Raw genomic sequence first — 16,637 nt, 5'->3', positions numbered from 1 at the left:
ACATGTGCCTTACGTCGTACATTGAGTCTGCATTTTGTTAAGAGCATACAACGAACACCGTTCAGCGGAGGAAACTGAAACTTTACCACATGCTACATGACCATGTGATATAGCGATCACTCTTTTGAGCTCAACATAGGCCAAACACCAACATAGGCCAATTTTCATCTGATTTACTTGAAATTTGAAGAGGATTTGCAGATCAGCTCACTGGATTCAACCAGCAACTATTTTTGAGGTCAACATAGGCCAAAAGGTCAACTGAGGCCGCATTTCTAAAATTTTCAACTTTCATCCGATTGACTTGAGATTTGAACAGGATTTTAATATCAGGGTCAGTGAATTCAACCACCAATTATAATTTTTGAGGTCAACATAGGACAAAAGGTCAGTATCGGCCTGAATTTCTAAAATTGTCAATTTTCATCCGATTTACTCGACATTTGAAGAAGATTTGCACATTTGGTCATTTAATTCAACCACCAAATATTTTTGAGGTCAACATAGGCCGAAATTTATAAAATTGTCAATTTTTATCCAAATGACTTGAAATTTGAACAGGATTTGTAAATTTGGTCATTGAATTTAACTACCAATTATTTTTGAGATCATCTGAGGCCAAAAGGTCAACATAGGCCAAAATTTCTGAAATTGTCACTTTTCATCCAATTGACTTGAAATTTGAACAGAATTTGCATATCAGGTCACTAAATTCAACTACCAACTATTTTTGAGGTCAACATAGGCCCAAGGTCAACAACTAAGGTGGTTTGTCTAAAATCTTCAATATTTATCCAATTGATGAAATTTGAACAGGATTTGCACATCAGGTCACTAAATTCAACTACCAACTATTTTTGAGGTCAACATCGGCTGAATTTCTAAAATTGTCAATTTTTATCCGAATGACTTAAAATTAGAAGAGGATTTGCACATTTGGTCATTGAATTCAACTACCCATTATTTTTGAGGTCTAAAGAAGACAAAAGGTCAACATAAGCCGAATTTCTACACAGCTCAACATACATAGGTCAACATAGGCTGAAAATTGTCACTTTTCATCTGATTGACTTGAAATTTCAACAGAATTTTCATGTCACCTCACTGAATTCAACCGCCAATTATTTTTGAGGTCAACATAAGCCAAAAAGTCAACATTGGCCAAATTTCTGAAATCCTCAATTTTCATCCGATTGACTTGAAATATGAACAGGATTTTCAGAAAAAGGACCATCATATGTTTCGTGGTCTGGCAGCCATATTGGATCGAAGGGAAAATCTTTGAAAATCTTTGCAGGAGAAACTGCCTGACTGATCAATGCAAAATTTAACGAATTGATCAACTACCAATGGGAAATATGGTTTGATAAAGATGTGACATCAAGTGTCACATCGTCTGGCAGCCATATTGAATCAAAGAAAAAAAACATTAAAAAATCAAGAGTTGGCTTGCACCGGGTCCTTCTCAAGATTGTGCAGGGTATGTATTCTATGAATACCATCTCGTTACACCAATGGACCAGTCACTAGGAACTATTCCTGAGTTCAATACCAAATCCCCCATCGACTATTTTAGAACCCCCCCCATCCACTTTCTCAACAATCCTCTGGAAGAAGTCCTTTCTTTCAAGCTCCTGGGTCTCACTATCTGCCGTGATCTTTCTTGGGAAAGCCATATTTCCAACCTCGCCTCCAAGACCAGTCGCCGACTAGGAATCCTCCATCGAGCAAAGTCCTTCCTCGGCCCACCTGAGCTCCTGACCACATACAAAGCTTTTGGCTGCAGCCTGATGGAGTACTGCACTCACCTCTGGGCTGGTGCTCCTGACTCTCACCTTTCTCGGCTTCACGCTGTGGAAACCAAGGCATTTCGGATCATTGGCATCTCTCGCGATGAGGCCGAGCCTTTGGGCCTCTCACTCTCTCACTGCAGGCTGGTCGGTGATCTTTCTGTCTTCTACCGTCTCCTCTCCAGTCTCACCCCTCCTACTCTGTCTGCGATTTGTCCCCACCATATTTCCGCAGGGCACTCAAGGTCCGCCAACAACCCCCTTCTGGTAAAACTACCAAAATCACGAATCACTGCTCACCTTCACTCTTTCATTCCTCCTTTTTCCCAGCCATTGGAATAAACTCCCTCACTCTGTTCAATCCCATTCTTCCCTCCAAGCCTTCAAAACAGCTGTTCACCACCACCTCTTATCATCCCCCATCCAAATCCTCGATCTTTTCTCCCTCCGTTAATCCAAAGCAAACCCACCTCCTACCTATGTTCCCCACCCCATCCCTCTCCCTTCCACAGATCTCATAATGTCTCTGTTCCCTAATTTTCCCACTCCCGCCCCTCTTTTCTCATGCCCCCCCCACCCCCTCACTGTGCGTTGTGCGTTTGCTTTCATGAGCCTCGACAAGGTATACAAAAAAATAAATAATCAAATAACCAAACTGAGTTGGATTACAGTAACTGGGCAATTTTTGAAAATATTCGTTAATAATGCTATCAATGCCACAAGACTTGTTATTTTTAATTTTGGGTCGAGCCTGGTGTTGACTTAGTGGTTAGGTTGGCTGTCTTCAGATCTTAGGGTCCTGATTTGAACCCCGTTGGTTGCTGAATTAACACCAGCTGAGGTTGACTCAGCCTGTCATCCTTTTGAAGTTGGCGAAATGAGTACCAGTGTACTGGTATAGGGGCACAGCATCATCAGCATAGTCGTGTCACCACCAGATGATAGCTACCCAGCAGCCAAATTCCCTTATGCAAGAAGAAGTTTGGGTATTAAAAGACAAAAGCTCTTCAGTAGAAATCACCATTCATCCATTCATTCACAGAATGATTAATGGTCCTTGCATCAAAATTTTCATCATTAGGATACCCACTATCATTCGACTTCTGACTTGAGTTTCTTAAAATGTTCAACAAAATTCTTCAAAGAAATCTTGCCAATATTCACTTTGTGTGAGCATGCTCCATTCAGTACTTACTGAATGCTCAGTACTTAAGTTTTTTCTTTTCAAGATTCAAGAGTTTTATTGACAGCCAACCAAGGTTGATAGGAATTTGCTTTGGCGTATTACAGGAAAAAAACAATCATACATAATTTTACAATTTACAAAACAAAGCAGAGACAGATTACACATATAATATACAGGAGACAGTAAATGTGTATTGGCATATCAAGTGTGTCAATGCTGAATATTAAGTGGTATGTTTTCTTCAGTGAAGTGTGAGATAGGTGACTCAGTCTTCAAAGTTCTTACTGCTGTTGGAAAGAAGCTGTTATTGAAGTGTGTTGTTCTGATGGTAAGTGATCTGCAATGTTTTCTGGAAGGGAGGAGTTGAAAGAGATGACGTGTGGGGTGAGAGTCAGGTCAGGTATGGGAGCATGCACCAGAGCAGGGCATCGCTGTGCCCACTTTCCACCGGTATGCCAGGGGCCTCCGTCGGGTCATGCCCCAGGCAGATTCCTGGTCCATCCCCATCTCCTTCAGATGCTGATCGACCATGAGACACGTGGTCGGCCCATTGGCCTCCTCCACTCACGAAGCTCCCCCGCTGAGAGAATCTGTTAAGCAGGATCAGCGTTAGGAAAACGAGCCACATGTCCCTACAGCTGCAGCTGACACTCACGGACTATGCAGGTAACAAATCTCATTTGAGTCTCTCTCCACAACCGCTCGTTGGACAGAAAGTCTGACCAGCAATAGCCAAGGATTCTCTGAAGAGACCTGGTACCAAAGGAATTAAGTCTCGGTCTCAGATCCCTGGTCGGAGTGCAAGTCTCATATCTGGAGAGCAAAACTGGAAGCACCAGGGAACTTAAGACTCAGATGGACCTGATGTCATGCACGGTCTGATCCTTTCAATGACCTGATCTAACATGTTATAATGTCATGCACGGTCTGATCCTTTCAATGACCTGATCTAACATGTTATAATGTCATGCACGGTCTGATCCTTTCAATGACCTGATCTAACATGTTATAATGTCATGCACGGTCTGATCCTTTCAATGACCTGATCTAACATGTTATAATGTCATGGACGGTCTGATCCTTTCAATGACCTGATCTAACATGTTATAATGTGATGCACGGTCTGATCCTATCAATGACCTGATCTAACATGTTATAATGTCATGCACCGTCTGATCCTTTCAATGACCTGATCTAACATGTTATAATGCCATGCACGGTCTGATCCTATTAATGACCTGATCTAACATGTTATAATGTCATGCACCGTCTGATCCTTTCAATGACCTGATCGAACATATTTTAATGTCATACACTATCTGATCCTTTCAATGACCTGATCTAACATGTTATAATGCCATGCACGATCTGATCCTTTCAATGACCTGATCTAACATGTTATAATGTCATGCACGGTCTGATCCTTTCAATGACCTGATCTAACATGTTATAATGTCATGCATGGTCTGATCCTTTCAATGACCTGATCTAACATGTTATAATGTCATGCATGGTCTGATCTTTCAATGACCTGATCTAACATGTTATAATGTTATGCACCGTCTGATCCTTTCAATGACCTGATCTAACATGTTATAATGACATGCACGGTCTGATCCTTTCAATGACCTGATCTAACATGTTATAATGTCATGCACGGTCTGATCCTTTCAATGACCTGATCTAACATGTTATAATGTCATGCATGGTCTGATCCAGTGTCAGTCGGTGAATCAATGAATCATTCAGTCCGTAAACACTTCAGTCATTATCGCTTGAACCAAACACACGATTTTGATGAAACTTTGGCACAATCTTCATCTCTGTTGCCGAACAAAGGAGTATTGAGCTCATCAAAATCTGCAATCATTAAGGGGGTCTACATGGGGAGGAGTTGTTGACCTCCCCAAATAGGTATTTGCTCTCTTCTACTTAACGATGCACACGATTTTGATGAAACTTGACCACAACATTCATCACCTGTGATGTACCAAGTTTGTTCACAGCATTAAAAAAAAATCAGGGTTGAAGAATTGCTGCGGGGGATTGGTGGGGGGGGTGGTTTCAGTGATTCTTGCTCCTGATCCAGATGAGCTTCAGAACCCACAATCTTATTTTTTGCAAAGACCACCACATTTGGCAGACAGACCAAGTCCGACCCAGGGATTGTCCTAAGGGTATTTTCATTCACCACTTCAGTCTTTAAAGACCCCGAAGATGCCTCAGACCCCTAAGACCCTTAAGACCCTCAAAATCCCGAAGACTCCGAAGACCCTTTAAGACCCCTTCAATGTAGTTTATTGTCGACAACACAAATTTAATAATCACTGGCGAACAAATTTTTTGTTGCATTTATACCAGCACTTGATCTTACCTAATTTGAGTGTGCTGAATTCAAATCTGAAGTTAGTTTCTCTCTGGAAGCTCTCGATTTTTTTTCAATCCACCATTATCAACATTTATTTGGTAAGTTACAATTTGAATTAAAAGCAAATTTAAATTAACATATATTTCGAAATAAAGACGATAGGTGATTCAGAACAATTGATAAGGATGGAATGCAAAGTTCAAATAGGTCCTATTCAGGCAAGAATTTGCACTTGTAGCTCTTGCGTTTGTGGACTTCCACAGGGCAATCTCGTTTGATGCTCCAGCAGTAGTCTGCCATCATATTTTTGTCCCATCGCCCTTGGTAGCGCTCTTCCATCGTCATGAGGTCCTGATGGAAGTGCTCTCCCTGTTCCTCACTCACAGTCCCAAGGTTCTCAGGGAATTGATCAAGGTGACTATTCAGGAAATGGAGCTTTACACTCATGTTGCACCCAAGATCACGAAAAGCCAACAGCATTCTAGTAACCAGAAACTCATAAGTTATCTGCCTTTTTATTACCAAGAAAGTTTTGTATAACTGTGACGATGGACAGCCACGCTGTCTTCTCCTTGTCATTCATCTTCCTTACAAATTCCTCATCACGTAGAAGGGCACAAATTTGGGGTCCATCGAACACACCTGTTTTCATCTTCTCGAAAGACAAAGCAGGAAAAGCAGAAACTATATGTTGAAAACATTCACCATCAGTACTCAATGCCTTCACGAGCTGTTTCATCAAGCAGAGCTTGATATGGAGTGGGGGGAAAATGATCTTCTCTCGGTTGACGATTGGGTCATTCACAATGTTTGGCATGCCTGCTTCCAGTTTCACGGATGGGCCACTCCTTCTGGATCCAGTGTTTCTCTCGAGCTCGGCTGTCCCACATGCAGAGATGGCATGGAAACTTTGTGAAGCCTTTCTGTTGACCAAGGAGAACGTTGACCATTTTCAGGTCTACACAAATGATCCAGTTGTGCTCGTGATATTTGAGTAAGTCAATGACCATTTTTATGTCATTATGTTCTTCTCGCAAATGCACTGAGTGACCAACTGGAACCGCTCCATAAACATTGCCATTGTGCAAGAGAATACACTTGAGGCTGCGCTTAGAGGTATCCAGAAATAATCGCCATTCTGTTGGATTATACGAAGTTACACCTAATTGCCTGAGAAGACCTGGGATATCGTGGCAGTAAACAAACTGCTCGTCTTCTGAGAAAAAGGCAACAAATATCTGGTCCCGCTTTCGGAAATATGAAACATTTGCAGAGTGGTCAAGTAGATTTTGTTCTTGCAGCCTGGAGGCTAATACCTCAGCTGCTTTCTTGGAGAGCCCCAAATCACGCACTAAGTCATTCAATTCCGGTTGGCGAAACTGCTGAGGGGCTGATGACTGTTTGGTATCAGATGAGGAGGCTTCGGATTCTGAAACCATTTATTGAAGCCCGTCATCACGAGCCTCATGCTCTTGCTGATCATGTTCACTGCCTTCATCTTCAGATAAGACAAAACCATTAAAGACTGGAACAGGGAGTTCCTCAAAGTGCGGAGTAGGTCGAATTGCTGAGGGAATACAGGGATAGGAGATATTTTGCCGGTTTTTGTTGCCAACACCCTTTGTGTTGACCAGGCAAAAATAGCAGTCAGTTACGTGGTCCTTGGGTTCTCGCCAAACCATGGGAACTCCAAAAGGCGGACCCTTTCGTTTTGCTTTTGTCCAGTCACGAAGCATTTCCTTACAATTATGACATACCATATGAGGAGCCCATTTGTTGTCTTGGTCACCAAGAAGAACATCAAAATAGGCTTTATAGGCATGCCTTACAAACGATGTTATATTGCACTTTTGATGAAGTAGTGTGTAGCAGCCACATACATAACAGAATGCATCAGGATTATTTACACATTTATGTCTTATTGAAGAAGCCATGATCAGATCTGAAACAAAGAAAAACATAAAGTTAAAGAATATATGTCAATAAAGATAAATAAATATCAATAAAGATAAAAAAAATTGATGTCAAATAAATCGTGAGCAAATAGTTAGCAGCAAAACGAATACGGTCGATAGTTATTTAGCAGTTTAGGCATCGTATATTTCCACTAAAGTCCGAAATCGCACCCCTAGATCTCAAGTTATCCCGAGTGCAAATAGCAATGGGTGTCCTTTTTCGCGAAAATTGGAAGTTTCAAATTGCATGAAAATGAGAGCATGTAGAGGAAAACCGATTTCAGATTTGAAATCAGCGTTGAAAAAATACATAGAATAAGTTGAAAAATCTCATGCAACAGATAATACGAACAAATTTGTTCCCCAGTGTTATTACCTTCGCATTCTGCGAAAGGTTATGTTTTGGTCGGCGTGTATTTATTTATTTATTTATTTATTTATTTATTTGTAATCTTGTGATTCGTATTACTCAAAAGGTATTAAACCGAATTGCATGAAATTTGGTGGGATGATTGGTTATTAGCCAGGAAGCATTCGATTCGATCTTGGGATCGTTCGGGTCAAAGGTCAAGGTCAAGGTCACGAAAAGGTCAAAATCGTCTTTTTACGATAACACGGTCAATTTTTATTCAATTTGCATGCAACTAATGCCAAAATGTTCAGAATTCAACGCCCCATCTTGTGATATGCAATATGACACAATGACGCCCATACTCTTGTTACCGGTTAGGGGTCAAAGGTCAGGGGGGTCACGACCTTGAAAAATGTGCGGTTTTTGTCATAACGCGGTCAATTCTTGTCCGCTTTACATGAACCCTACACCAAAATGTTCAGAATTTAATGCCCAATCTTGTGACACAATGACATCATAACACATGTCACCGGTTGGGGTAAAATGTCGGGGGGGGGGAGTCACGCCCTTGAAAAATATGCGGTTTTCGGCATAACTCAGTCAATTCTTATTCGATTTGCATGAAACCAGCATCAAACGAGATTACCTTCTCTTGTTGAAACGTTGTATTCACCGAGCTTGCGAGTGAAGACTCGCCAAAACGACGTGAGTTGATTGTTGTTTAGTCCGTAGCCCCCGAAAGTCGGGGGGGGTCATGACATTATAGATATGTGGTTTGTGTCATAAGACCATTCATATGAAACCAGTTCCCCACACTCATACCAAGAACAAAAAAGTAGTGGCGGCGAAGGTATGCGCTCTATGAGTGCCCGTTCTCGTTAGAGTATGTCATTGACTTTCCCTGGGTACTTCAGCTAGTATTACATATTACATACATACAGGGGGCATCTTGTCCCACCTAAATCTACATGTCTCTCTCGCATGTCCGTGAGGCCCGGAATGGACATTCTCATATTAAGAATGCCACACTTGTGGGGGGGAAACTTCTACCTCCCCCATTCCTATGCCTTCCTCTGAAATGGGATGCTAACGCTCGAGGGCACATCTTCAACAGCCACAATGAGCAGCTCTGCCTTGTCGTGCGCTGTGCTTCAGCACCACTAATTGGGCCGAGTGGCGTGTGCCGGTGGGCGTTTTGAAGGGTCCATGCACGGGGCCGGTCATCCTCGATCACCTTAAAAATAGGAGCTTAAAGCCTTGATCCAGATTTCAAGGTGGGCACTGTGCAGCGAGTGCTATCACACGTCGGTGCATCTCTACGTGTGACTTCTTTTTGAGAAAGATGAAGAAATAGGAAAGTGATTTAACTGCCTGCTTTCACAATTCGTCAGTGGAGTAATCTACTGACCTCAGTCAAGTTTATCTCTTGATGTCTTACTGCACCTGCACGTTCGGCTGGAAGTGTTGAATGGTCAGGGGAGTTTTATGCTTTCAACGGTTGGTGATCTTCAAATTAATCAGGTAAGAAATATACATCAATGTTTCTCTTGGCCATATAGTTCAAGTGCATACTACGATGTCGTTTACAGTTTATAAAATTGTTTGCTTGAGATGGTGAGGATGTAGGAAGTCCTCGGATGCACACAGAGTTGGTGTGCGACGTTGTGTACCGAATGTTGCGTCTTCTGGACGTGCCGGTGTGCTTTGTGATCTGCACGGCACGGTTATTCACAAAAATGTACCCGATTTTTATTGTTTATTAAATTTGATATTTTTAATGTAAGACCATATAATTTATTTGATACATAAAACAACTCATAAAGTTTGTTTGACTGCAAATAAGGTTCGAAATATCCTCCTTGAGGTTCTGCACATTTACGGATACATTTGGAAGTGTTTCACATGAGACTGAAAATGACCCTCGTTGCAGCATCTGTGAGTTCAGAAACATTCATTAGGTTCTTTGAAAACATTTTCCTTTAACAATCCCCACAGAATTAAAAATCTAAAGGTGAGAGCAGGTCATGAGATCTTGGAGGCCAAGTCAGTCCAGATCGGTGGATATTAATCTGCCAGGAAAGTGATTACTGAGCCAATGCATGGGGAAAGCGAGCTGCATGGTCATGTGCTCCGTCCTGTTGAAACCGAGCACCAGGAACATTTCTCACTTGATTGGAGAAAAACGTGTCCAACATGTGTGCGTAACATTCCGCGTTCACAGCCACCCCTTCCTCGGTATCCTGATCTTTAAAAAGGTATGAACTGTTGTAAAAAAAATTGGAGTGCACGTGGTATTTTTGGAGAGTGGAGTGGTATCTCAACAAAGTGGGCTGGGATATCCATGCCCCAAAACCGACAAATTAATTTTTGTTTTGTAAGGGAAAAGCCTTCAGATCACACTTTAACACTCTCATGACACTGCTTTGAAACACTGCAATTTCATGTGAAATGACCCTTGTTGATTTTCTAGCGGAACGCGCAATCACTTTAATAATTGTGGGGATTTTTGCACACCAAGTCGAGGCTCGTGAAATAGCTCGTGCACTCAATGGATCAGGATGTAACAGACAAAAACAGGATGCAGAACACACATGCATGGAGAAGGAACTCCAAGGAGGAAAAACTGGAAAATGAGGAGGGATTTGGGTGGGGTTAACGAGGGTAGAAAAGATCATGGTTTTGGATTGGGGATGATGTGAGATGGTGGTAAACAGCTGTCTTGAATACCTGGAGGGAAGAATGACATTGAAGACGATGTGGAAGTTGGTTCCACAGGTGGGGAAAAAAAGAGGAACAAATGAGTGGATGTGAGCAGAGATTCTGGATTTTGGTACTTTTACCAGAAGAGAGTTGATGGTGGATCATGTGAGCCTTTCATAAACCTGAGGGGGCGGGGGGGGACAAATCATGGAAAGAGGAGAGGGTGCAAGACCAGAAAGAGAAAGGAGGTGGTAGAAGACAGAGAGACCACCAACCTGTCTGTGATGGTTAAACGATACGCCCATAGATTCAGCTTCATTGCAGGAGATTCCAATAATCTTGAAAGCCTTCATTTCCACGGCATCAAGCTGAGCAAGATGTGAGGCAGGGGAGCTAGCCCAGAGGGGAGAGCAGTACTCCATAAAGCTGCGGATGAAGGCCTTGTATGTGGATATGAGTTCAGTGTGTGAAGGGAGTGCTCTGTATGATGGAGGATGGCCAGTCGGCAGCTGGCTTTGGAGATCAACGTAGAAATGTGGTTTGTCCAAGAAAGATCAGGGCTGATCGTGAGACCCAAGAGTTTGAATGGCTGAACTTCCTCAAGAAGATAGTTCAGAAAGTATATGGGGGAGGGGAAGGGGGGGTTGCCACTGGCCAGGAAAACTTCAACCTCAACTGGTGCCCGCCTGGCAGAGTCTCTGGAGTTCGAATATCCCTCAGATGTTCAGATTGTCCTGTATTGTTGTTCTTCATTGAGCCCGTCAATCTCCACTTTAAGGTTAAGGTATTATGATGTTTGGAAATTGTCTTCTGTATGCCTACTACACTCATTTTACTGATTTCAGCTCTACTTTCTGTTCGACAATGAAGATTCGCTCCTCCGTCACTTGCGCCATGGGTTACCTACAAAAAAAATGACATCAATAAAATAAAATAAAAACTTGACAATGTGGTCCTGCGAAGCAAAATATGATGACAGTATGTCCCAAAATTAATGTGCAGGTGTGCAGTGTCGCAGAAAACATATCACTTGGTGGAACATTCCACTTTTGTTGTATTTTATAGCACAAAAACATTACACAAGGCCAAATATGGTTATAGTATATCCCCAATTTTTTTTTTTAACTGTACAGCATGTTCCACAAGAAAGTATCATTTTGTATAAATATCACCACTTCAAATTGCCCACCAAAGGTGGGCCGAGATGGGCACTCCCGTCTGCTGCTCGTCATAATAATAACAATAATAATAATAATATAAATGTCAAAATATATTTGCTACAAACAATTTGAATGTTTAACTGACCTAATTCACTATATTTGACATTTACACCTCTACTACTGTGATTTAAAAAAATATATATATATATTTCAAAATTTGAGTACATTGTTATGCTCTCCCTGTATATAAGCAGCCCACCTAACCCACAAATTTCTGAAATAGCTCGATGTGTATTCGAATTGTCAGGTCGTTGCAATCTTTCCAATGTCCCTTACCCACTGTCATGATGCACATCGCAAGATGAATCCGGTCCTCAAACAGCTGCGTCCCCATCTATCCAACGAATCGTTATTTGCGTCATATCCCCACGACTTGACCCATAAATGCAAAGCACCATGGAATGGTACTTGACACGTGTCAAGTACCATCGTGTGATGCAAGCACAAGCACATACCATAGCGAAAGTCTTGATCTTGAGGGTTGTGCAAAGATCTTGTGTTGCCTCAGAGTCGAGGAAAGACGGGCTTGCTGGAGACTTGCGACTGCCTCGGGACAGCTCGTGGAAGCTCAGAGTTACGCGCTCAGACATCTGTACATAGCTCGAGAGGTGGGTACACTTGACCACTGCATAGCATCTCTTTCTGATTTCATTTGTATGGAGAAGTATTTTGTTTGGAGTTTCTTCCTTAATCGAAAATTAGAAGAGTGTTCAGATCAGGACAATCTTGTGCCACTAAAAGCATATCTATGTATACATAGCCTTAGGCACAATTCATCAAGCCTTGACTAGCATGCTCAACAAGCCTGCTGCATTGGTTCAAGTTGTTGAATTCATCCATAACAGGAAAGTCTAGAGTTAGGCAAAATGTGCTTTGTATCCACAGAATGTCTGGCCTTTCATTATTCTAATGCATTTTGTGGAGGAAACCATGTGGCCTGATTGACATCGATGCCCGACAGGTGCATGATGCTGATGGCGCAGTAGTTGCCAAGGATGACCTACAGGGTTTACAGTCGGCTTTAAGCTTGGCTGAGAACACATGAGCTCCTGAGATCACGAGTAAGAAACCCCTGCAACATCACATTTCCTGCTTGATAAGCCAATCACAGAGCTTGTTGGCTCAGTGGTTAGGGTGGCGGCTTGGGATCCGAGGGTCCTGAGTTCAAGCCTCGTTGCCCGCTGAATTAATTCACCAGGGGGTTGACTCAGCCTGCCATCCTTCCAAGGTCGGCAAAATGAGTACCAGCTTGCTGGGATGACCGAGTCATTCAAGTATCCTGCGTCAGAGTGGCGACCTGTCCAGGATTGTGCCCAATAGCCAAGGAGACTGCTTCAGCAGCACCAACGCTCTGTACAGAGTATGGTCCCAATGGACAATGGACACAGCCCATTGTCCATTGGATAACGAGACTGAGTTTGTCTTCCTTAAAAGTCTTAGCACTAAGGATGGCAATCCAGCTTGTGATGAAATGCACCCAGTTCATGTGGCCATCCTCTTATTCCAGAGTGTCCATGATGCCAAAGCTGTCAGTCGATATAGGCATACAATACCTTGGGTGGTTATAACCATTGCTCCTCCCAGTAGTCATCAGACAGTGTTCAGTTGGGTCAGGAATCGAACGCAGACTAGTCAGCTCAAAGGTGAGTGCGTTACCAGTGCACCACCCTGTTGCAGCAGACTTAGTATGAAATACAGCATGATCAAGGATTACACGGTGTGGGTTTGTTCACTCAACTCATTCATCCTTTTGGCAACTTTAACAACTTATCTTCTGAATGAGGCAGCTCTGGTCGAGGTGGGTTTCATCCACATCCACCACAAACCGTGTCCTTCGCTTTCATTCCCCAGTTGTAAAGGTCAAAGCACCAGCGAGCGGTCTCGGTCACTCGTATTTCATCCCTGTTGGTAAAGCTGGGCAGCAGCGTGTGCATGAGGATGGAGTAATTGTGCTCGATACAACCCGATACCTCTTCACTAAATTACCTGATCTGCTTTTTTAGAATTGAAAAGATGTTTCCAAAATGACCGTGACGAGGTCCTGGTTCCAAACTTAACATTGGCAGGTAAGTACACTATAGTGTGGGGAAACGGAGGGAAACCCCAAACATGAGAATGTAGTTTGTGTGTTTGTGCGTGTGTTGTCCTCTGTGCGCAGGAACTCGAGCCAGGATTGAACAACGACACAGTGTGGGGGATAATGGAGCAGCTGAGGACCACCAAGGACAAAGCAGAAGTATGCCAGCTTGCACTTCTTGTCTGATGTAGATCGCTCGTAAATGTCATTCTTCAGCGTGTAATAACATATCAACGTGTGAACTAAAACTATTATTATTATTGGTTGGAGTGAAAACGGTGCTCGTGGAAGAGCTTTAAACATTGAGACAACAACAAATGCAACGTGGACAGAAACGAAGATATTGTAAAGGACATGCTGAGTTACACTAATAGTGTAACATGAGAAATGATTCTATAATGTGCAGAATATATCACAAACGGTGAGAATTGGAGGGAATGGGGAAGGGTAAGTTGAAGTACAAAATGCACTCTATTGTTTCTCTGGAATGGAGTCAGAAAGAGAATCAATGAAATGAGAGAAATGGGAGATAAAGAATGTGAGATGGCAAGAGGTTTGTGAAATGAGAACGTTGAAGAGAAACAAGAAGACAGTCATTCAAAAATAAGAGAGAGTGTGTGTGTGTGTGTGTGTGTGTGTGTGTGTGTGTGTGTGTGTGTGTGTGTGTGTGTCTATATGTGTGTGTGTGTGTGTGTGTGTGTGTGTGTGTGTGTGTGTGTGTGTGTGTGTGTGTGTGTGTGTGTCGGTGCTTGTCTCCATAATTTGGGTTTCAGTCGGTGGAACAGAGTCCTCCCAGGAATTGAAGTATCCACCTTCGTTTTGGTGAAGGATCATCATTCATGGCCTAAGTTGTGAAGTTGACTTGTTCTCAGAGTTTTGTCCCGAGGACTCTTTTCAGGTTTGTCACTGAGTCCCGCACAGCCTCCAACTGCAGTTATGTTGTGGTAATGTTCCCAGCGATGTTTTGTAGGATCCTTTTGAGGTTCTTCTTATCATTCCCGTTGCTCCAATTATCACTCGGACAATTTTGGCGCTCTTCAGCTTCGAGGATCTTTTCACTTCATTCTTGACGTCTTGATATTTGGTCATTTTAGTGATTTCTGCATTGTTTAGACCAAAATCACTGGGTTCTGAAACCTCAATTAGCAATGCCTTATTTTCCTTTTTGTATCTGAGTACTATGTCTGGTCGCAGTGCCTTGTTTTTTATGTTCACACTGGATACGATCATCAGATCGTATGTGAGCATTATGTCCTTGTTTTCAATGATTGCTTTTGGTTCATGTTTCCATGAGTTTTGTGAAACTGGGATATTGAAATTTTTTGCAAATGTGCCAGTGGATTACTCAACATACCTTGTTGTGCCTTTGGGTGTACAGCTGTTCTGACATGAGTTTTTTACATCCCAATAGGAGGTGGCTCATGCTTTATGTTTCTACCTCATAAAATCTACACTTGTCTGATTGGCTCAATCCTGCCATTTTAGCTCACCTGGACTTCAGTCAGGTGAGCTTATGTGATTGAGCAGTGTCCTTAGGTGAGTGAGTGAGTGAGTGAGTCGGTCAGTCAGTCAGTCCGTAAACACTTCAGTCATTATCACTTGAACCAAACACATAATTTTGATGAAACTTGACCACAAGCTTCATATCTGATGCCTAACGAAGGTATATTGACCTCATCAAAATCTGCACTCATTAAGCGGTTTTCCCGGAGGGGGTGGGTTTGACCCCCCAAAACAGATATTTGCTTTCTTCTCCAAAACTACAAACATGATTTATAAGGGCATTTATAATGATTTGTTCTCCCTCCCAATTGAGCTGACCTCTTCTTAGCCATTCCACTGATCCTTCTTTGTCTATCCCCAATCTTTCCAACTCTTTTTTTATATTTCCCTGCTCTTTTGTTTTTCTCCCAGTTGTCACTATATATCTGTTGGTATTTCGTCTTGGGTATTTATTTTGTCTTTTTTATAATTGTTTGGGCTGTATTGGTTGCTGTTTCGGTTTGATGCGTGACATCTTCTATTTGCACCTGTTTTTGGAAGTATTTCTTCAAGGTGAGTGAGAGCTCCCTTTGCTGGTTTGTTGTGCTCATGCTTGCCATACAAATTGTATTTGGTAGTCTGTTGAACTTTTCACGTACTCTGCTAATCCTACAGTCGTCGCTCTGTGCACTTGATTGAGTTCCATCAGGCCACCACCTCCTTCTTTCCTCAGCAGATACATTCTCTGGATGCATTAATTTTTGCTGAACATTTTATGGACAGTGAGGAGTTTCCTTGTTCTGATATCTAGTTTTTTGATTTCCACTTGTGGCCAGTTTACTATTCCACAGCTGTATTGGGACACTGTTACTTCGAGTTGGTTTATGGCTTTAATTTTGTTCCTTGGGGAGAGGTATGTTTTCAGGCTCAACCTCGTTCTACGCAGGTATTCTTTGATAAATAATTGTTTTGCATGTTTTATATGACATATTTGGTGGCCTTCTTCTACTCCAAGGTGTTTGTAGGATGTTTTGCTGTCTAGCTCCTGTATTGTTGTATCTCGATTAATTTTTATATTGTCCGTTTTTGTTGGTGTACCATGTATGAATGTCCACTTGCGCACTTGCACACTTGCACAAATTCCATGTGGATGTCGTCAGTGCCATTTCACTAATTTCAGTTGAAATTTCAGAAATACTTCTAGTATTGCGATCTTTCCTTTTTTCATGCATGAATGTGGGACAATATCAAAAGCTTTTTATCGTCCATCCAAGCTGTAGACAATTTGGTCTGCGCATGTGCGGTACACGTCTGTTGGAGATTGGGTGGGAGTGCTTCATCATGCTTCACACATTTTGACTTACATCTCTACCCAATGGCAGTTGCCTTCTGTTTTCTATATTTTAGTTTTGATTGGCAGGAGCAATCGTCTAGGTGGCAGACAGGATTTTGTTCTTTGCAGATTGTGTTTTTACCATGTGAGACATAAATCTGTGGCTGATGCTCT

The 16,637-nt window shown here is 42.2% G+C and overlaps 1 protein-coding gene across 1 annotated transcript in view; it reads left to right on the top strand.

The window, feature by feature from the left end:
• LOC147026833 (G protein-signaling modulator 2-like) overlaps positions 1-16,637 on the top strand; it is a 109,012-nt gene that overhangs the window by 69,061 nt on the left and 23,314 nt on the right. The window contains exons 4-5 of the mRNA XM_085882670.1: positions 12,080-12,179; positions 13,730-13,807. Coding sequence (XP_085738796.1) covers positions 12,080-12,179; positions 13,730-13,807 — 178 coding nt within the window. The remainder of the gene's footprint in view (positions 1-12,079; positions 12,180-13,729; positions 13,808-16,637) is intronic.

Source organism: Eptatretus burgeri, chromosome 5, assembly GCF_056783735.1.
Source record: "Eptatretus burgeri isolate ZD-2024b chromosome 5, Ebu_testis_v1, whole genome shotgun sequence".
NCBI classification, from domain to species: Eukaryota; Metazoa; Chordata; class Myxini; order Myxiniformes; family Myxinidae; genus Eptatretus; species Eptatretus burgeri.
Note: the sequence above shows the minus strand (reverse complement) of the source record. Positions and strands in the feature narration are given on the sequence as shown.